The sequence below is a fragment of the Psittacula echo genome, assembly GCF_963264785.1.
Source record: "Psittacula echo genome assembly, chromosome: 24".
Classification (NCBI taxonomy): domain Eukaryota; kingdom Metazoa; phylum Chordata; class Aves; order Psittaciformes; family Psittacidae; genus Psittacula; species Psittacula echo.
In genome coordinates, this window is record NC_137759.1 from 3799202 (window position 1) to 3822439 (window position 23238).

General features: G+C 46.3%; 1 protein-coding gene across 1 annotated transcript; it reads right to left on the bottom strand.

Moving 5' to 3' along the window:
* Window positions 1-233: 233 nt before the first annotated feature.
* On the bottom strand, window positions 234-16304 carry LMNB2 (lamin B2; the record flags this gene model as incomplete). The annotated part of the gene is made up of 12 exons (XM_080633836.1): window positions 234-275; window positions 972-1073; window positions 1368-1487; window positions 2343-2450; window positions 2948-3239; window positions 4018-4238; window positions 4937-5062; window positions 5461-5631; window positions 6439-6564; window positions 7223-7379; window positions 8782-8918; window positions 16104-16304. 12 exons carry the CDS (start codon window positions 16302-16304, stop codon window positions 234-236), a joined length of 1803 nt encoding a protein of 600 aa, XP_080489962.1.
* Between the last annotated feature and the right edge of the window lie 6934 nt (window positions 16305-23238).

Sequence of the window (23238 nt, forward strand, 5' to 3'; positions counted from 1 at the left end):
CAACAAAGAGGGAGGAAAAAAATATCTATTAAAAACTCTGGCAGTTTGGTTCAGGAAAAGGGCTTTTTTTTTGTGTTTTCTTTTTATAAAAATGTACCAAGAGTAAACTTCAAAGAAATCAGATGATGCATATAAAAATAGTTTTCAGTGGCTCTGGAGGGAAAAAAATTAGCCAAAATAAAAAGAAAGAAATGGGGAAAAGAAGCAAATAGTAGTTTTCTTTGTTTCTTTCTTCACATCACAGCGCATCCTCTGGAGGTTGTTCTGGGATCGCCCTAAAAGAAGACAGACAAAGCTGAACCCAATTCTTGCTGGCTTTTCATGTTGTAAGCCTGGACTCTGGTTATACTGAAGTAATAGCACAACTTTAGAGAAAGCACCACGTAAATCACAGCCTCCTGCCAGGTTTGAGACACTGCTGGTTTCCTTGTGGTTTGCTGGTTAATCTCCATCCTTTCACCACTGATACAGATGACAAATGACAGTCGAGATGGCATTAGCTTTACAGCAAGCTCAAAGGATGTTTCTGTTGGAAAGAGCTCTGTGCTGCACAACTGCTCTATACTCTGCCACTACTGGTCAGGTATTTCACAGGCTTATGAATATAATATTATATATGTATAATGAATATATAACTAAGGCTTATGAAGATGTAAGGTATTATTAAGAAAATCAAGTTCGTTTCAGATGTGGCAGATAAATACTATCAAAAATAAACCACTGAGCTGAAGCTTGCAGCAACAGGAACTGTACTCTTGTACAGCTCAAGCAGCAACTCCTGGAGCAGTCACACAGGTTATACTCTCTGTGCACTGGAATAATGCTGCAAGGCATTCCAAGTTTGTCCTCTGCAAGCATCCATTGAAAGAATGGACCAGAAAGCTCAAGTTTAAGAGACCCTGACTAAATCTTACGCCTGATTAATCCAACAAATGAGGCACAAGTTAAATATCTGGCCTGTATCTTACTACCTGTTGGTTGAAAAGGTCTTCCTCTCCAAACTCTGCTTCATCCTCTTCCTCTTCATTCTCTCGCACAACTACTGATTTAGTGACACTTCTCACTGCAACTTCCTACACAAAAAGACAGACAAGGAGACAGCAGTAAGCAAAAGCTTGAGGTAGCTATAGAAATCCCATCAAAGTACAATACCCCTATTAAATTTTGGAAGGTTTAAAGCAACTTGCCTTAGATTTAACATTAAAAACAATTCCAAAACCCACGGGTTATTTTTCAGTGTTAGAAACTTACTTTGGAAGACAGCAGGAGAGACCTTGAAAATCAGGATTTTGGCATTGCCATGCCCCCAGCAGTGCCCTCCAAATGAAGGGCTCTGGGAGCTAACCCAGCCCATAGCTTCTTCCTACCTCTCCTTCAGAGTTGACAAGGTATGTGCGGATATTGCCTCCGGTGCCCCAGCTGCCTTGATTCTTCCACACGAGAATAGAAGGGGGGCTATGGGATACTCCTGCATCTGCACCCCAAATCTAGTGAGAAAGACATTCTGTAATTAGCTGGTGATGCACCTTTAAGTTTTATATATACACAGAACCCCCTAATTCTCCTACTACTTCTTTGCATTCTGGTTTTGTTTCTGAATTCCAATGGCAGTTTTACACCGTTACCTGTAGTACGATACTATTCTGTCTACAACAAAAGGTAACAGTGGCCATAAGAAAAAAGACAAAGAAAAAACAACTCTCTACTATTGCAATTATCAATTCTTTTCTTAACACACAAATTCGTCCCCCCCGTCTCAACAAGCCTACTGCATGGAGCCAAGGCAAACTGCAGCTTCTAGTGTAGCAATTTCATCTTAATACGTACCCGAGTAAGATACATATAGAAATAGATGGAATTGATTCAAAGAAAGTCATCTTTTTTCCTCTGAAATGGCATATGTTGCAATAATATGCAACATGTTATGCAAGCAAAGTACACCACCATAGAAAAGCAGCTGTTCTACTACAGTTAATGCTGAGAACACCCAGTTGTAACTAAGCTTTACAAGACTGAAGGAATGCTCTGAAGCATTCTATTTCATTAAGAGGTTGAGCAGGGTTCCTGTTCCAAACCTGGGCAAAGGTGCCTGAAAACCAACACCCACCCCCCCAAAACACCTTTTTCTTCAACTTTCTCTTGTGCCCAAAGTGTTTTTAAATAGTGAAGTGCTTCACACAGAAATTTCTGTTCTGCATTTCTGTAACTGAAATCCTGCTCCTCAAAGGTGAGATACATGAAATCCTAAGTTACACATTGAATCAGGCTGTACCAAACGTTTTACAACTGCCACAGTATCACTAAAAGGAGTATGTGGTTGACATTCTGTGAGCAGAACTTACTGTTACAGTCTGCCCAGCTCTGAGGATATACTTAGGAGTAAACTTGTAGGCAATTTCTTCTCCATCTCCAATTTGTCTTTTCAGTCGCCAGTTACCCAAAGACTGATCCTAATGGAGAGAGTCATCAGGTTATTGAGGGTGAGCAAAACAAAGTACCAGAGCTTTCTCTAGGTCTCGCTGTTACTAAAATAATGTGAATATAGATTTACATGGTTGTTAAACATCTGCATTCTAACTTGAAAGTATTTTTCTATACCCACTCATAGTCTCAAGTGTCAATTCCATCAGGTCATTCAGCAGAATTTAAAAAGACACAAATTTCAGACAAAACCATTCTGCCAGAGCCAGCAAGGCTATTTACATGAGCGAGGTACCAGCACAGGGACATTTGGGCCACGAACTATGTTCTCTTCCTGCAGCAAACACCATACGTTAGTATACTGTAAGGTTCAACTTGGACTCCTGCCCCTGTTAAATACCGCAGGATGCTGCACCTTGGGATGCAGCTCCTGCTCTCCAATTGACTCCACCTGCTTGTGCTACAAAAGGCTGTGCCATTTCAGTTCAGCTCCTCCTTGGTCTCCAGGAGTTTTGCTGACACTCACCTTCTCCGAGTTGTTCTTCAGTTGAACATATTTGCCCTCCAGGTCTACCTCTTCTATGCTGATGCTTCCTGTAGCTGAAGCTTGCTGGGACATTTGGAAGCTGCTGCTGCTGCTACTGCCGCTGATGCTTCCAGTGCCAATCCCACTGGTTCCACTGCCTGAAAGCTCCTCTGTCTCAAGCCGTTTTCTCTTGCCTCGGGAAGAGCGAACAAGTGAAGTGCTGCTACTGCTGCTGCTGGAGGTAGCCCGAGAGACTGTCACACGGGAGGAGGGACTTGGAGAGAGCTTCAACCTTAACATAAGGAAGCAAGAGTTTTAATTAACTCACCCAGGGGACTGCACACCAAGCAGGAATGCCACAATATACTCAGGAACCAGGCTGTAATATGCAAAGCATCAAAGCATTAAGCAGCCTCACTGTGTGTGTCAAGAGGGCTGAATACAAAGGAGCATGGGTAAGGGCAGAACGTGGTTATCCATCTCTAAGAAATTGCCTGGTAGCATGATAATGTGACCTGCAAAGCAGTGCTAATGAGAGCAAGACAGATCGCTTAACCCTCCCCTCCAGTACATCTACTACAAACCACACTGTTCTTGGGCCACATGATTTAAAAACTTAGAAGTATAAGCACCTGAATAAAAAGAGAAGATGAATGTCTGCTCTGCTTTTAAGAGAAATGGGGCTGCTCAGCCTGCAAAAGAGAAGGCTCCTTAAGGGGAGACCTTAGAGCTGCTCGAGTGCCTAAAGGGGCTACAGGAAACCTGGAGAGGGGCTTTGGACAAGGGCCTGTAGGGACAGGACAAGGCAGAATAGATTTAACTTAACATACAACCTAAACCATTCTGTGCTTCTGTGAATGTCAAGCATGGAATGATATACTGCACTGTACTCTGAGACCATTATAAAAAACAAAATACACTGTTCAGAAAACACCTGCATGTGTTTTATGTAAGTGTTCCATGAAACACATTGTAGTGTGAAGCCAATATGACTTTAGTGAAACCAAAAGAATAGGAAATGAAAGCAACTCCTGTGAATCCTAAGAAAAGCACATGGAATCTGTACATACCTTTCCTCTTCTCCTTCCAGGAGCTTGCGGTAAGCGCTGATCTCCATGTCCAGTGCTAATTTAACATCAAGCAGCTCCTGGTACTCTGTGAGCTGCTGCTGCATCTGGTCCCTCATGTCTGTCATTTCCCTCTCCTTTGCATCTAGCATCTTCCTAAACTTCTCCCGCTCGCCAGCCATCATTTCCTCCAGTTCACGAATACGATCTTCTGCTGCACTGGCCTGGGAAGATAGCAAAGGAAAACCCACTTGGTATCTATGTGGGTACAGGAAACAAGGCAAAAATTCAACTCCCTCCCAAATGAACATAAAGCGAGACCCCACTTGGAGCACTGTGTGCAGTTCTGGTGCCCTCAATGTAAGGACATGGAACTGTTGGAGCAAGTCCAGGGGCCACAAGGATGATCAGGGGGCTGGAGCACCTCCCATATGAATACAGGCTAAGAAAGCTGGGGCTGCTCAGCCTGGAGAAGAGAAGCTGAACGGAGACCTCAGAGCAGCTTCCAGTGCCTGAAAGAGGCCTACAAGGATGCTGGAGAGGGGCTTTTCATCAGGGACTGTAGCAACAGGTCAAGGGGCAATGGGTTTAAACTGAAACAGGGGAAGTTCAGGTTGGATATAAGGCAGAAGTTCTTCTCTGTGAGGATGGTGAGACACTGGCACAGACTGCCCAAAGAAGTGGTAAATGCTCCATCCCTGGCAGTATTCAAGGCCAAGTTGGACAGAGCCTTGGGCAACCTTGTCTAGTGTGAGGCGGGGGGTTGGAAGTGGATGATCTTAAGGTCCTTTCCAACCCAAACTATTCTACGATTCTATGATTTTGCTTCGTAAAATTCCAGAAGTATTAAAAGACGTAAGTTCATATATCCAAACAACACGGTGCTCTGTAATAGAGGAGAAAGCAGTTTTAGTCCCCTTACCTGTTTCTGAAGGCCAGAAAGCTGGTAGCTGAGAGTTTCTATTCTCATGCGAGCCTCCTTTAACTCCTCTCGAGCTGCACCAGCAGCTTTGTCATTTTGGTCAGAGGACAGCTTGGCATTTTCCAGCTGGAAGGCAAGGTTTAGGCAAGTCACTTGCATTGATTTAGATAATCTGCAAACATCCTTTTGGAGGAAGAACTGGACTACTGACATCAAAAGCCCTTACAGCAGGAAACATTGTCACATTGGCCATTGCATGACATCCACTATTCCCACTGTGTCCTCTGCAGTGACCAACACTTCCACGCTTCATCTCACAACGAGGCCTTTCTTGGCTAAAGCTATTCCTGGCTATTACCCCCCTGAAAATGCATCTGTGCAGAAGCACCAGAGGAGGCATTAGAACAATGGGACAAAGCTTCTTCCAGTTATAATTACTTGTCTCCTTAAAGACAGTAGTGTTGATGGAAATGGTTTTATCTCAGCAACGGACATCCTGTCAGACTGTGGGTAGCAGGAGTTACCTTGGCCTGATAGGTTTGCTCAAGCTCCATTTTGTACAGTTTGACTTGCTCATCATGCTGATTTCGCAGATCCTCCAAGGCCTGAGTCATTTTGGATTCATACTCCTGTTGGCGACTCGTGTCCACCTCAACTAAGCGATGTTCATGACGTTTTCTTGTCTCCCTTATTTCCTACACATGAGGGGGACAAATTACCACATGAGGGTAAACAGTACAAGCAATTCCATTCAGACAACAATTAACTACTTCAATCCTAATTAGTATATAGGACCTACAGTACTAAAGGCATTTAAGCCTAAGCATTGCTCCATGTACTAACAGATGCAAATTACAGTTCTCATTTAGCAGGATCTAATTCTTAAGGGATCTACAGAAGTTAAAACAGGGGGAAATGGGGAGAAGAGAACATGATTTTCTATATGGCAAAGAGATCCCATCTGCTGCATTACAAATCCTTTCTTTCTCAGTATACATCCCTACAGTACAACAGCAGTCTACAAAGGAGTCAGATACTAGTTAACCCCTTTTGTGACCATTACACATACTGAATGTGCATATAGAGAAAAATCTGCATGTTATTATAGAGAAAATCTGCATCTTCAAGTTTCACTTTTAAGCACATGCAGATCTCCTGTCTCATTCTATACACTGGATGACCTCTACTCATTACAGCTGGTGCAAGTAAGGAACAGGGCCATGCAAAGAGGTCCAGAGAGGGAACAAGACATTCCCTTTCGCACAGTAGTCAGCTACTACATAAACTCACATGCCCATGGAGCAATACCCCTGTAACTCAACTCCGCCACTGATTTACCATGTAACTCTGGCAAAACCTTTGACTATTTTATTACTCCATCCATTCACAGCAAGGGCAATACTGATTTTCCCTACCTGGACTAGTTGGTAACTGCTTACAGCCAGTTTGAGTAAAAGCTGCCTAAACTTCAGACTATTATGAGTTTATCAGGTTGACAATACCTCCTCAAACACATTCTTCCTGAAATCCAGATCCTCTTGCAAGCTCTGGCACCGATTCTCCAGGTCCACACGCATAAGCGTCTCCTTCTCCAACTGCTTCTTAGCCACAGCATGACCATCTTCAGCCTAGGCAACAGTTTTAAAGGTAAGAGTCTAATTTTGTCTGGACCCCTGTTCTAGTTCCATAGTCCCTTTATGGTCTTCATTTGACATCTCTGGACCAATTATTCACACATCTAATGACAAGTCATTTAAAACAAACAAAAAGCCCAACAACAAAACCCCAAACAAAACCAAACCCACCACAACAAAAGAAAGTGTGTGCAGGCTTATGAATATTTAAACAAGCTTTTGTGTTTGTAGACTGGTTATCAAAAACATAGGATTATTTCAATACAGGATGATAATGGAGCTGAGGATTATTAATTCCTCAAGCACAATACATTCTGTATGTTCTTCTTGCTAGCATTGCCCTACTGGGTACTCCAACCTAAGTTTGAATTATGCAGGACATTACTAAGGACAACATTTAGTATCTGATATCTCATGACTATACAAACACCTACCAGAAAGTTTTAAATAAAAGCTTTTGACTAGTAACATTTCTAAACCATGATGTTGCTCTGGTTGTTTTAGATATTTCTTACTATTTAGTTTTATATTCAAGAGGAGCAGGTAAAGGTTCAGCAGTAAGAGAGATGGATCTATTACATTCAGATTGCAAATTAACTGCAAAGAACACCACATGTGACAATACAGAGCCTGGTAGCAGTCACAGCCATACCTTAGCAAGCTGGGCTCTCAAATCAGCCACCTCTGCCTCCAGACTGCGTTTCTCATTCAGGACAGTGTTGAGTTCCGCTTCACTTCTATGGAACAGCACTTCAAGATCCTTAATGCGACCCTGAGCCACAGACAAATCTGCATCTTTCTTCTTGTAGCTAAAAACAAAAGTTCATTACATTTATTAAGTGGGTGCACACATCTGGCACATGCCTTGGTTACTACTACAGGTATTTTGTTATGATACACATTTTATTAGGATAAGCGTACCACTACATGGCTCCTATAGTAACCTGCAAATGCAGCTAATGAAAGGAACAGTAAATGCCTCTTAAAACTCACAGCTTGCACCAATGTGTTGTGCATTGCCTAGTAAGGAATGTCATGGGCAGGCAAGAATAAAAGAAGGCAACTCTGCCAGCTAAAAGATGACAATAAAGCAGCTTCACACACAAGGTGTAGAGTATTTTGTCATCTCAGTGCTGCACAGCACATTTAATTGCTGACATCTATCACTTTGGACTACAGCCCCTGAGAAGCAGAGCACATGCATCTCCTTCAGAAGCACATGAGCATTCCCGGTGTTTTGTACTTGATGTGGCCAAGCCCATTCCTCAAGATGTATTCCCACCTAAAGCAGTAAAGTAATTCACTGTGGAAATGTGGTCATAGGAATAAACCAGTATTTCTCAGCAGTATTCATTATGAGCAAAGCAGCTCTGGTCACTTTGAATATGATTATTTGAGCTGTTAGATCCAACCCAGACACTATCAAGGTCATCTTCCTCCTGCCCACCAATTACTTGTCTGCCTTTTCCTCTAACATACTGACTTTCTGCAGCTTCTCTGAGTGTATGTCATTATGTTATTAAAAACATGGGGTTTTCTATGAAGCAATATGTCCTTGCTGCAGTTTAAGCTCACTTTAATCTCACACCACTAAGAAAGCAGGGAATGGCTTGTGTTTTCCTCTTAAACCATCTTAAAATTCATCTTCCTTGGTGTAATCTCTGAATTTGTTTTCATTTCACTGTAACCAACTCTTTTAATCATTAGTCCAATCTGTTTGTATGAATCCTGTTCTGCAACATATGTGCAGTGTCTTCGAGCTCAGCAGCTTGCAGGAAGTATACAGACAAAACACAACTTCTACTTAAAAACAGCTATTCAGTAGCAATCAGAAAGTCTTTAAAACAGACTCCCCAGACACAGGCCCCTGTATCACATGCGTTATGCAGTAAAACAACTCACTGTAAATGCGCTGCAGACAATCAGAACTGGAGTCATAGTATCATATAATCATAGACCAGTCTATGATTATATGATTCCTTTTATAACTACTTAGATGCAAATGAAGTGAGATGGGAGACAAATACATTTGTGAATATACTGGTCAGATTATCTGCCTGGATGAGCTGTACCAACAAGCCTCTATCTTCTCACTGATCTGTGATGCATCCAAAAGGCATTAGGAAGAACCAATAGTATCATTCCCACTGCAAAAATTGCCCGTTCCAATGCAAAAAATCATCATCTTGCATCATGGAAGATTTTCCTTACTTTTTATTGAACTCCTCAAGTTCTGCTCTCAGTTTTCCTATTTCAATCTGTAGTCTGGCCCTCTCTTTGGCAGTTTCATCCAGAACTCTTCGAGCATCAGCCAGTTCAGATTCATAGAGACTCTTGATTCCACTCACCTAAGGGGAAGAAAGTATTCAGATATGAGAACAACCTAAAGATTAACAGTTCAAGAAGGGACCTTAAAGCAGTTCCAACCCCTGCCATGGGCAGGGACACCTTCCACTAGAGCAGCTTGCTCCAAGCCCCTGTGTCCAACCTGGCCTTGAACACTGCCAGGGATGGGGCAGCCACAGCTTCTCTGGGCACCCTGGGCCAGCGCCTCAGCACCCTCACAGGGAAGAGCTTCTGCCTAAGAGCTCATCTCAGTCTCCCCTCTGGCAGGTTCAAGCCATTCCCCTTGGCCTGTTCCTACAGGCCCTTGTCCAAAGCCCCTCTCCAGGTTTCCTGCAGCCCCTTTAGGCACTGGAGCTGCTCTCAGGTCTCCCCTTCAGGAGCCTTCTCTTCTCCAGGCTGCCCCAGCCCAGCTCTCTCAGCCTGGCTCCAGAGCAGAGCTGCTCCAGCCCGTGCAGCATCTCCGTGGCCTCCTCTGGACTCGCTCCAACAGCTCCACGTCTCCCCCTTGTGGTGTTGCCCCAGAGCTGGCTCAGCACTGCAGGGGGTCTCCCCAAGGCCAGCAGAATCCCCTGCCTTAACCTGCTGCTCATGCTCTGGGGACGCAGCCCAGCACACGTGGGGGTTCTGGGCTGCTCCATGCTATTGCTTCTATGAAAGGACACCAGAACAACTATTACTAATGTAAATTCAGAAAACAGAGCAATCAGGGAGTGAGAAGAGCCAGAAGCAGAATGCACCATCTTTAGGAAGAGAAATTTCATTACAAAGCATAAAACACAGGAACAACAAAGCAAACTGTGCTATTCCTTGGAGTGCCTATTCCAACATCAGAGTGGCTCCAATGCCAGACTCAACCATCTGGTCTTCAAAAAGACTGATTAAAAGCAGTCGGGATATAATGACAGCTCCTGATATAGACTATAGTCTCATAAAGCTTCTGAAATTAACTAAAATATGACAGTGTAAGGGCTGAGAAGCCTTAGTTTATAAACAAACCACACACCAGATCTGACTTGGCTGTCTACCCATGCAAACTTACTACTTTCTTTTTAAAGAATTAATTCTTTCAAGCTTTATTCTACTTAAGCTTGGGAGGTTTTTACCCCATAGCTGATAGTTGGAGGCTGTCTATGGCACAAGCCAACTCTACTCCGTATTACCAATTACAAGATATACGAATTTCTACAAAGAGGTGTACCATGACTGTGCTGAACTCTCTCAAACAGCACCAAAACAATGGTATTCTGAACAGAGAATAACACTTCATGCAACTCCTGTGTAGAGAGAATGTCATTAGATGGAGCTGAAAATTGCCTGACAAAAGCTGTTTCAGAACCTGTTGGTAAAAACAGAACTAGAGACTGTGCTTCTTAATTAGAAAGAACTGATTCATTCATGGCATAACCAGTGTGGCAGCTTAGTATGGATTTTATTCATGTTAACCTCATCTCCACTCTTATTCCAGTAACAAACATTAGAAGGAAACAAAAAACTCCAATTCCAAGGCCAAAGCGTTAGTCAAAAAGCCACTTTCACTGGCATTTTAAAGTAAAGCACTGAACAGCCAGAAATAACTGAGAGGTAAGGACACAGTGCAACTTGAGCAGAGGCAGCAGACAGCAATGAGCAGGAACACCTTCATCCTGATCTTCCTCCATCAAGATAAAGTCTTCCTTGCACCGGACTTTCTGGTTGCCTGGGCCTGGGATTCCTGAAGACTGGTCTGATAAGAAGACAATGAGTACATGAGCCTTCCTTATGTCTGAGTTTAGTTTGGACCTCCTTGCTCATCCATACAGTCTCCTGCCACCTCTGCTTCATTTCCTGTTTGTTGGGATGGACCACTCTTGAGCTTGGAGGAGGTCATCCTTGAATATCAACCCAGCTCTGATTCTCCTGATAGCCCTTTTCTCTCCAGGGCTGTAACCCATGGAATTCTTCCAAGCAGACACCTGAAGTGGCTCAAGTCTACTCTCCTCATATCCAGAGTTGTGGTTCTGCTTTTTGCGCTGCTCCATCCTCTACAGATCCCAAACTCGACCACATCATGGTCACCGCCCTTCCTTATTTATTAAATATTAGGTAGCACAAAATACCTAGCAGAGCACAAAAACTAGGGCATGTAAGGCTTCTCCCAGTTGACCCGAGGAGGCCTCATTTACCTCTTCTTGATCAGGTCAGTAGCAGACACATAGCACAACATCACCCCATCTTGGTCAGAATTAGTAGGCAGACCAACAGGTTCCCAGCTAGCTCATAACCTGTCCTCGGGCAGAGCTCTCAGCATGCCCACTGCTTTCCCACCCCACCTTCCTGAAAAGCCTGTATCCATCCATCCCAGCACTCTAGTTGTGTGAGCTATCCCTCATCCCAATGAGACCACAGATGTGTAACTGCCCACAGACTGCTTGCTCCTTGTCTGCTCTCCATGCTGCACACACTGGTTTTTCAGAGAAGCACCCAAGTGAGGACTCTCCACACAGGGCAGGAGAGCTTTCCCCAACAAGACTGTCCAATAGGCACTTCCTTCTTCATGCACCCATGCTTGGGGTGTTCCCATTCCATCCTTTTTCTGTTGCTTTCTCTTCTGTTTGCACAACCCCAGGCCCTTTTTGCTTGCTTTCCCCATCTACCACTTCCTCACCTGAGAAGAACCTCTCCCTATGCCATCATTCCCATATAAAGTTCTTCTTAGCAGGCTGACCAGCCCTGTTGGCAAGGAAAAGTTTGCCTACTTAGGTGGATTCTCTCTCTTTGAAGCAGTCATCAATCCTGAAAGACAGTTCTGTGGTGGTAGAAACCAAAATCCTGTTGTCACCAGCAGTCACACAACCCAGTGTCACTCTGCAGGATCTGCTCAGCCATCACAGAATCACAGGTGTGCTTGGGTTGGAAGGCACCTTAGAGCCCATACACTTCCAACCCCCTGCCACAGGCAAGGACACCTTCTACTAGAGCAGGTTGCTCCAAGCCCTGTCCAACCTGGCCTTCTCTTCCTTTACAGAGGCCAAGTTGAGCATCCTACAAATTGCACTAAGAAGGTGCTCTCATGTTTTTTCCCCTCTTTTGCCAAGAAAAGAATCTGTAAGTTTGTAATTGGGCCACACACACGACAAGGAAATAGAGCATATAGAGACCAAGACACTAGAGGTGCTTCCATAGCACAGTCTGAAAGGCTGTGCTGATGCTCCTCAACCTATCAACCTATGCTGGGAGCACTCTGAGCTCACTGTGCAGCAGTTCAAGGATACACAGAAGAACACAGACCCTCCCATGGCAGTATCTCGAGAGAAGCTGCAAGGCTTCCCAATGAAAACACAGGAAACATGCCAAGAAGGCAATGAACATGCTAAGCAAGAAGCCCCATCCAACTACAAGTGAGTCCAGACAAATTTAGTAATAAAACATTAATCTCGCTAACATGCTAAACGTTAAGTGTATTCCCACCATGTGTGGCTCAATATGTTCTTATTCACGCAGTTCTGGATTGACAAAGGGCTGCCAGGCAGCTATGGCTCAGACTCACCCAGAACATGAGTCAAGTTCTCAAGAACAATTATGATGTGTTGTGGACCATCACCATCACCTCCTAGATGATGCCTACAGTGCCAGAAGACCATTTAACCCTGCATCTTGGAGGCTACAACTCCTGAGTGAGCTAACATCCATGGCAGCATCTGAATACGTATTTTGCAGGTGGCAACACTACACCTACTACATCTCTACTTCTCCTTTCTGTGGGTGGCAACAGCGGGATGTCTCTCCCATGCCCATCAAGCCATCTTTTCTGGAGGGCTGCAATCATAAGCATTGCAGGGGAGAAGGGGGACTTAGTAGAAAGGGAACTGAGGAGACCTCTAGGACCTTTTTCCCCTTAGCCCTTCCAGTATTTCCCCCTCACAGCCTCACAAATGAGGTTATTGTAACAGTAACCCCAGCACAGTGAGAAGAGCATCAGTCATATACCAGGGACGTAGAAAAGCAAGGGGATGAGCTGAATTTCTCTTGTCAGACTAAGCTAAAGGGATTCATGCAAGAGAGCAAACAAGAAATCAGCACAACCATAGGTTCGTCCAGCCACACAAAGTACTCTTTACATTTGTCTGAGGACTTACTGTATACATGTTTAGTTCTCTAGAGGCCTACTGCACACAAGTAGAGATAGAACAGCATTGGACAGTTGGGAAAAGCAGGAAAAGGGGCTATAATTAGTAGAGGACTAATTAATCAATTAGGATTAATCAACTTCTGTAAAGTTTCTTTTCTTTGCTGTTAAGAGGTGGCAGCTTTGTGTTCCTCAAAAAGAGCCATGAGGCAGTTGTGGTCTGTAGGACTAAGGAGACTGCCCAACAGAGGAGAAAGCGGCTGCTTCCTTTTACCTTCTGCAGACTGGTGACTAAAACAATGAGGAAAAAGAACATTCCAAGCAGCTGATGATTAAAGAGTCTGGCACAACAGTGACTATGGTCCTTGCCCAAACAGCATCAAGCAGGACTTCACTCATCTCAAAGATATTCCCCTAAACCAGAGCTTTGAGAACAAGCTCAGAAATGCCACCCCTTTGTTCCCATGCATGCAGGGGTGGGGAGGAGCGTGTCAGAAATGATCTCATCCCAGCCCCTTTCTCAGACATGGGTACTGTGGGATACTGGAGTGACAAGCAATGGACAAACATCTTATGAGACCATGCTCTTGTCTACTGTTGGTCATCACAATCCTCAGCCTCCCATTTGCCTTCACTATAGATCCACCACCTGCACTCAAGGCAGAAGGCTCAGGTGTCAACACAGAGCCCACTGGTGAGCAGTCACCCCTGTCTGCCATCCCACAACATCCATCATTCCATCTACCAGAGTAGCAGATGACGGTCCCTGCCACTATTAGAAAAAAGCCAAAAGTATTAGAATATTTAGACAGCTAAAAAAAATAAAACAGAAAAAAAACAGAATAAAATTTACACACAGTTGAGGACAACAAAGGGGAATTTACCTTGAACACCCTGGGAAAAGAAAATACTCTATTTCAAACATGTAGAATAATATAAAGGTGCATATATATAATGATGTAACTAGAACAGTGCCACTACCACAGGACTACACTTAACTGTGCTTTACACAGAGTTGCTTTGGGATGTATTTTTATGGGGTTTTTTGTTTGGTTGGGAGGTGTTTTTGATTAATATCTTACTTCATGCTAAGCCTAATCACTTTATAAACGTGATTTCCACTAAATCGTACCAAGTGTGCCAGGAAAACGGAATTGTCAGCAGAAAATCCAGTTGACTAGATAGGTCCTGAAAGTGAAAGGAAAGGATTCCTCTATTGCAGTAAACCCCAAATCTGACAGTTTTAGTGCTCTTACAGTCCTAAACCACCATCCACCAGCGTGCATAGTGAAAAAGGAAAACTGAAGGGCAAAGCAAGCAAAGAATTTCTATCAAAATCATCAAGTTTAATTTCTGATTACTACATCCAGAATTGTTAACACAGAGAACTGCCATTAGGAGTTGTTTTATGCTTGTATTAAAAGTCAAATGAGATTGTATCTATGCTGTAATGAGTAACAACAGGACAAGCAGACATGTGTGCTGTCAATAGAATTAGATCCTGCCTCCTGCATTTAAAATGCAGTAAAACTCTTTCCAGCCTCCAGCAATCTACAACTTAAGCTCCCTGAATCAGAGGTGGTTATTTTGTTTATAGCACGATTTCACATAGGATAAGTGATGCAGCCATGCTTTATGGTTAGCAATATCTAGTTATCTTGAAAACACGGGAGTTATAATATATCATTAAGTAGCACAAAGGGACTTCAAAGGAACTTCAGTCCTGGGTGCACAGACTGCAGGTAGGGCAACCATTCCCAGAACAAGACACTATCATATCCAGTCTGCTTAAACTAAATGAATTCAAAGCCTCCTCCCAGCCCAAGCAGCATCAAATCAGCCCCTTAAAGGGGGGAGGAAAAAGAAAAAGGGAGGAAAAAATAAAAGCCTACACAGTGGCACAGCACAAGTTGCAGTAAAGGCTGCTATCTACAGGCTTCCCACAGAAGTTTAACTTCATCTCAGAGGTGGGCCACCTTACCTTGCACATTATGTCCACCACATGAGGTAGAGGGGGTTTGGACTGGTACAGGATGGGTGGAACTGCCCCAGCTGTGTCACTGACTACATCCTTCCTCTATATGGGAAGGAGAGTCCTGGGGGAAAGTTGATAAAACAGAAGAGGGAAAAGCAAAACATGGCTTAGGGAAAAGGATGTGCCAGTTTTGCCTCCAAGATCACGGGAGTAGTTCATAGAACCACAGAATGGTTTGGGTTGGAAGGGACCTCAAAGCTCATTCGGTTCCAGCCCTCTGCCATAGGCAGGGACACCGTCCACTCGATGACTCACACTACAAGGATTTCATTCCCACACTTCCTCTGCTGAGAAGCAAACCTTTCAAATTTTTCATCGTATCCCATACGAGATGCGGCCATCAGGACAGGGACCCTAAAGGGAAAGGAACGTTCAGCTTGCTACAACTCAACCAGAACACGCGTGCTCAGCACGGGGTACTGTACACCTAGAAGCCCGCACGGGGAACACACCACAAACTACAGCAAAGAACCACCCCGCGGCCGCTGAGACCCGCACGGCCCCCGTGCTCGGTGCAGCGGGCCCTACCTGGCCCGAACGCGACGGGCAGCGTGCGGCTCCAATCGCCGCCCTCAGCCGTTCCCTGGCACGGCCGGCCCGCTCCCGCCACCGGAGTCCTTCCAGGTACCGGTGCCGCCCGCGTAAGCCGCCTACAAGGTGTCACTCCGCGGCCGCAGAGCCCCTGACAGCCCCCGAGGGGCCGCACAGGAAGGAGTCGAATCTCCACACACACCCCGCCCTCCGCGCCCTCAGCTCGGCCCGGCCCCCACAGCTTTCACCCTCAGCCCCGAGCCCATCGGCTGGGGTCGGCCGGAACCCGCTTCCCGCCGAGGCGAGGCGGGACCAGCGCGGCGGGACGCGAATGGCGCCGCCAAGCCCGCGGCCGCACGGAGCCGCCACAGCGCGCCCCTCGCCGGGCGGGCGGGAACGGGTCGGCCGAGCCGCTGGGCCGCGGACCCGCTTTGCAGGACGGAGCGGGGGAAACGGCTCCAACGGGCCGCTAACGCTCGCCCTCCCGCCCCGGAGCCGCGGGCCAGCAGGCCGTACCTCCCGTGTGGTGACCTCCTCCTTCTCCGAGATCTTCACCAGCAGCCGGTCATTCTCCAGCTCCAGCGCCCGCACACGGTCGATGTAAACGGCCAGGCGGTCATTCAGCTGCCGCAGCTCCTCCTTCTCCTGCAGGCGGGAGATGCGAGTCGGTGACAGCGGGGTCCCGCCGGGGGTGCCGCGGCTCGGGGTGCCTGACATGGCGCTCAGCTCGCGGGCGGGCGGGCAGCGCGCTCATTCAATCCAGCCGCACCGGGGGAGGAGGGAGCGGCAAGATGGCGGACATCGCCTCCCCCGCCGCGGGGCCGCATGGGAAATGAAGTACTCGGGCCAAGATGGCCGCGCCCCAGGGAGCGCCGGGAGGAGTAGGTTCGCCCGCCGTCCATTTTGTGAGCGGCCGGGGAGGCCCGGTCTGTTCTTTAACCTGAAGTGTAGCTTGTGCCGTGTGTTAAAAGACTGATTTAGGCTGCGGTGAGTGCACGAAGAGAGAGGACAATCTTCAAGGGAAGGCCTATTTAGTAGTAAAAGCAGGAGGGACCAGAGTTGCTAAAGAAGCACTTCTCAGGGGCTCCCAGTCGCACTCAGAGCAGCTGCTTAGTCCTTGACGGGTGCTGGTATTGGGATCTGTGTAGCATTTAACTGACATATCTTCGTGTTAGTTATCTAACACATACAACGCTGCTTTGAGCTGATTCTGTTTGCTGTCAACTCAAATCCACTGGGAAGTTTTCCATTCCTGAAGAGCTGGACTATTCATTTTCCCAAAACATATTTTTACCAAATACACCCCCCCTCCTGCCAGTTCTTGAGTATTAACATAAATGGGATTACGATTCCCATGAATCCATTCCTCGTGTCCCAAAATTCTGGAGGCTGAAAAGCTCTTCCTGCCGTTGTGCCTTTGGGCTACGAGGGAAGGCTGGGAAAAGGGAGATTTTCTGCCTGAGAAGAAGAAAAACCAGATTCAGAGTCCGTTGTCTGTATCCATGGACTGCAGAGACGAAAAGCATCATGAGCATAATGCAGAGCCTGAGAATCAGGAAAGCAAGCAGGGGAAACACTGCACATGATACATGGAAAGAAAGGTAGGGAGCCAGACTGAACCAATAGGTGTGAATGGGTTTATCCTCAGAGCAGAAGCTAGATGATCCTCATGTTAGCACATCTGGGATCATCAAGTACACCTCAATCTGAAAAACCTCAGAATAAATCCAGGAATTCAGAATCAGCCTGGTTTGGGTTGGAAGGGACCTTAAAGCTCCTCCAGCTCCAACCCCTGCCATGGGCAGGGACCCCTTCCACTGGAGCAGCTTGCTCCAAGCCCCTGTGTCCAACCTGGCCTTGAACACTGCCAGGGATGGGGCAGCCACAGCTTCTCTGGGCACCCTGTGCCAGCGCCTCAGCACCCTCACAGGGAAGAGCTTCTGCCTAAGAGCTCATCTCGGTCTCCCCTCTGGCAGGTTAAAGCCATTCCCCTTGGCCTGTATGCAGCCGGTATGAAAGGCTTGTCCTGGCTTGTGCTGTAGACAACAAAGTGCCCACCCCACATGACTTGGGCATCATCTCCCATAGGACAGCATTGATTCCTCCTTCACCTCTATCTCCTACAGAGAGCTGGGGATTTCCACACCATGTCTGTGAAGCCGTGGGTATCACTCGGTTAACAGGAGGGAGTTATGAAGTGGTATGAAAGTAAGCCTGGGGATCATTCCATGTGCTCAGTCTGTAGGCATTTACACAACCCCCCTATTTGAAGGGGTCTGCAATCAGCTCTTTATCAGTGACACCTGATAATCCGATATACAGCTTTGGGGTGAAACTTTGCTTTCCGATTGAATTCAAAGGTTGGGTTTTTTTAACGTCAATTTAGCGGAAAAGGCGGCAGAAAGAAGAGACTACAAATCCCAGAGTGCTGCGGCCTCTCTGTCTGAGCAGGGAGGTCAGATCCTGCCCCGTCTGCCTGCTCCGGGCTGGGAGCTGCAGCAAGGACAGCCCAGGAGCCCCTGGAGCCGCCTCCTTCCTCATTGTTTTCAGCCGCATCTTTGGATTTGAAGTGCGGGGCGTTTTTTGAATTTTGGCGCCTGGCTGCAAACGGGAAACCAACTGCTCCTGGAGCAGCTCCAGCCCCAGCCCCGGAGCAGCCCCAGCCCCGGAGCAGCTCCTGGATCAGCCCCAGCTCCGGAGCAGCCCCAGCCACAGCCCCTGGCCGGCGCTGCCTGTGTGCGATCTGCATCGTTTCAAACCTCGCTGCCTTCCCGCGAGCAAAGCAAAGCAAAGCACGGCAATAAAAACCCGTGTGTGAGTACGGAGCCCTGCCCTTGGAATGAACTTGTTCCCTCCCAACAAGCAGTTTCCAACTTCGGGGAAGACCGGTTTGAAACTTCAGTAATGTTAAGCCATGAAAAAATATCATAGGAATGCTGCAAGCTTTGGCATAAGTATTTTGGGGTTAGCTCATTTCATCTCTTGTGATTTGATGTGATACTCCGTGCATCTGTCATAGTTTGGAAAACCTTTTAAACCTTTCGCCTCATTTTGATTGTGAATGTAGTCCAGATGGAAATCCCTTTGGTTCAGGAAGTTCACCCCAAACTCCCCCATTATTTTGTCTGACAGATGTTTTAGATCATGGTTAAGTTTGAGTGTTTCAAGGGTTCGTTTTGGGCGTTTTCGGTTGGTTTTTTTTACTTCAATAATATCAATACCTGATGGATTCTGTATGTTTTTAGGAGGTCCCTTTCTTTATCACTTGCACACTTTCACCCTTGGCACCAATCTCCCTTGTTAACGTGTTTGTTCACTTTTCCTGTCTCTGGTAAAAAGAAGAGAACAGTTTGGGAAGCAATGGGGGTAGGGAGAGGAAAGCATCAAGGGGAGGAGGGGAAGTGCACAAGCTGACAGCCCACTGGACAACTGTGTTTTACAGGGAGCACAATGCCTGCTTTAGTCCTGGAATTAGCATCTGTTCAAGTGCTCGTCCTCTGGGATCACTCTGATGATATAGGTTAGTGTTGAACAACAGTCCATGTGGTCATTTGTCTCTCAGTATTTAGCAATTAGGTTTTCATTAAGGACCTTGAGAGTTCAGTGCTACCTCTCTGCTTTCCGAAGCCCAGGACACAGGGGAATGGCTTTAACCTGCCAGAGGGGAGATGGAGATGAGCTCTTAGGCAGAAGCTCTTCCCTTGAGGGTGCTGAGGCGCTGGCACAGGGTGCCCAGAGAAGCTATGGCTGCCCCATCCCTGGCAGTGTTCAAGGCCAGGTTGGACACAGGGGCTTGGAGCAACCTGCTCTAGTGGAAGGTGTCCCCCTGGCAGGGGGTTGGAGCTGGAGGAGCTTTAAAGTCTCTTCCAACCCAAACCAGTCTGGGATTCTGTGACCCAGTTATTTAGTGTTTAACAAAGGGACAATCTGGGGATGTGTCAGCCTTACCTGACTGGAGTGGCAATCCCTGGGGCTACGTTCCCTGGGCTTTTCAGACTGGGAACCTGTCTGGAGCATACCAAGGCTCCTGCCTCACCCACTTCACCATGTTTAGTCTTTGTAGAAAGCAGAGAACAGGAGAATGCTTGTGCATGCAATGGTTCCACCCTGATATAAAGTCAGGAACTTTGAGCTCTGTAATGGAGCTCTAGCTCAAAGGTACTTGCACCGTATCAGCATATTTTTGGGATATCAGAGAACACAGACAGTGGGAGTTCTTCTCCCATCAGATAAACCAATAAACTACTTACAGTATGTAATAAAGGAGAAGCTCACATACCCTATGATGCAGAGCATCTCCTCAGTGGTTGACCAGTTTCCTGCATACAGTTGGGTGTAACGAGTTTTCGGACGCTGGCTGGGATTTCATAATGACTCTGACGTGTTCACAAATCTGGGGTTTAGGATTTCCACTGCTATTTCTTATCTCAACTGCTGTAGTTTCTCAGCAGCTGCTGCCATGCACTCCTCTTTCTCATCCTCCACTGTATGATTTGTGTGTCTTTACTAGCAGGATTATTTCTGTCTTTTGTCACTGAACAACGTGGCAATGTTTAATCAATTGTGACATTTTCATTCATTTCAGGAACAGGCAAGGACTGAACAGACAGCACAGGACATCTTCCTATCAGTCCAAATTCAGTCCAGCCTCAGCATTAGTGCTTAAATAATTGCTAGCAATGACTGAACGTCTGGAAGAAGCACTCATCCCTTGCCACTGATTTCTGCTCCAGAATTTCATCTTTCATTGGATAAAACTGCATCCAGCAGCATCAGGACAGAAAGCACCAAAGCAAGTAGAGAAAATGAATAGTGTGCCATGCGTCATGGACGAGATCTTCCTTATCTGCTATGAGAAAGTTTGCTAAGAGATACCTAAAGAAGAGCAGAGGAACACAGTGCACAGTTGTGGGTTAAAGCAGACAGACAGCAGACTGTATGTAGACAAAGGACTTTTTCCAAGACAAAACACCATGCTGTAAGGCATAGAGAGCATATTTATGTCCAATTCCAGGCATATAATGTTTGGCAAGAGCCTTGAACAGTAATATTGTTCTGCTACAGCATTTGTGTCCTTATTGATGCAGAATTAAACCTGTATCACACTGGGGGAAGCATTAATCAAGTCTGGAGAGGAGAATTCAGGTCTGGGCTTGGGATGTTTGCTCCTTTGTGGCAGGAAGGCAAGCGACGTTCACGGTCAGGAGGGCCATGGTCAGGGACTCGTGTACTGAAACCAGACCTTGGTCTCATGTGCCCAGAAAGAAATGAGAATCTCATTGAAAACCCCTCCAATGTTATTCCCCCCTGTTCCTCCTCATTTAGGAAGAAGCTGGGGGGCTTGGTGGTGGGTGTCAGTGCTCAGGGCCCCTCAACTTTCCACAATTCCACTTTGAATCTTTTCCACGTAGTGATTTTCTTATAATACCACATGCTAATGAGAGCCAGGGCTGTAACACGAGCAGTGGAGAGGTCTTCAACAGTACAGCACCTTCACATCAGGCAAAGGGAGCGTTGTAGCGCATGATACACCACAGCTTTTAGCACAGCATTAGCTACTGAGTTCTTCCCCTCACTGGGTCCCCCTAGCTAAGGAATTCACAGTAATAGGAAAGCAGATTTCTTGGCAGTAAAATACTGTGAAAACATCACTGAAAACAGATGAGGTGTCCAGGTAAGAACAGAATCACCCTTTCCTTCTAGTCAGGCTGCCGGCAGCCCTGGAGTCTGTGGAGATGGAGCCAGGGGCATTTGTGTGCATAACCAGCTGCTATTTATATAGATACAGAGCAAAATGAATCTAAGATCATAGAATGATAGAATGGTTTGGGTTGGAAGGGACCTTAAAGCTCCTTCAGTTCCAACCCCCTGCCAGGGGGACACCTTCCACTAGAGCAGGTTGCTCCAAGCCCCATACAACCTGGCCTTGAACACTGCCAGGGATGGGGCAGCCACAGCTTCTCTGGGAAGGGATTATTCATACCACTTTTAATGAACTATTGGGCAAATAATCTCTAATGTTATGAGTTCTGACTTCCACATACAGAGCTGAATCTCATTCTAGTTATACTTTCGGGGATCCAAAGATAAAAGACTCCTGTGCAGCCTTCCAGGATAGCTCCATGGGGTTCATGTTCCCTCCTACCACATGCAATCCCCTAATCTTTTAGTCATTTGGCAGTTTGGAGAGTGGAGGAGGGTGGGGGCTGGCTCCGAACCACAGCTCCTCTGAGCTTTATCAGCCAGGAGGAATCCCAGCTCTGCTCTGCTCATCTCTTCCATCACTGCTGCTGCAGTGGGAGGGCAGCATGGACGGTCTTCCCCCGCACTGGTATTACATCGAACCTGGCCCTGGTCTCCAGCCAATGCAAACAAACCCCGTGTGGCTTTTTCAAAACAACCATTTGGCGCCTGATTTTCAAACCCACAGACCAACTGCGGTTGGCTCCGAGCCCATCACCATAGAGCTGTTGACATATTTTGCTCCAGCAGCTGCAGTAACCTGCTCTGTACCTCCTGTCTGGCTCAGCCTCTGTCACGGTCTCACTGCAGATGGGTTAAGATTCTAATTTCATTCTCTCAGTGCATTCAGAGCTCAGTTTGCAGCAAAGGTGAAAGCAGAAACCTTTGGTCCCCCTTTGAAAACTCATTAGCCCATCACATTATATCATGAGGAATGCATCTGGAAGTGTTGAGATTCCTTAAGAGACAGCCGCCATCAAAGGCAGAGTTTACAAAGTAAATGTATAGAAGAGGGGAGAAGACAGTCTGTGGAGATAAAGAGGTATGTGCATGGAATCCGTCTCTCCTGTGCATATTACATCATGAACAAAGGAGATGAGATGGAAGGAATGCTTTCTGCCATTGCAAAGGGTGCTCCACCCAAGATCTCAAAGTATTTTACAAAGGATCATTTACCAATCTTTATAACGATCTTTCAACAAAATTCAGATGACCATTCACTCGGCGAATGTCTGTATGTCCTGGGCTTGTTCAGCCTGAAGAAGAGAAGGCTCCTTAAGGGGAGACCTTAGAGCAGCTCCAGTGCCTAAAGGGGCTGAGGTGCTCAGCCTGCAGCATGGACAAAAGATGTGAGCAGCAGTCACAGCCAGTAGGCAGGACGATGGCTGTGAACTGCTGTGACCTGTGCAGAAAAGCAGCACGAATGGTGCAAGGGTTGAGGAAGATGGGGGAACAGCAAAGGGGAGGCCTTTATCAAAGTGGGTTCTTCTGGAAGAAGACACAGCAACAGGCCAAGGATTGCAAGGTAATGGGGGTATCCACCTTCCAAGGAGGTGTCAATCCTCCCTTGTCCACATGCCAACAGGAGAGTCCTGCAGAAAGAAAATGTTGGTTTTCTTTTACATAAGAAGGCATTTTTTACAAGAACAAACAGGAAAAGCAGTCATGAATTGGTGTGGTCAAGGTGCTGCCTGTTCTTGACACCAAAGGAGAAATGTGCAGGGTGGGGAGGACGAAGCTATTTGAAGGAAAAGTAAACAGAATTCAAGAGATTCATGTAAAGACAGAGCAACAGCAAAGGGCTGAGCAGCCACAGTGCTCCGAGGTAACTGATTCACTCTGAAGTGCAGATTCTTTACATGGGATTTTCTGTTTGTGGGAGTCCTCCTTTCTGGTCATGCAGCCAAAG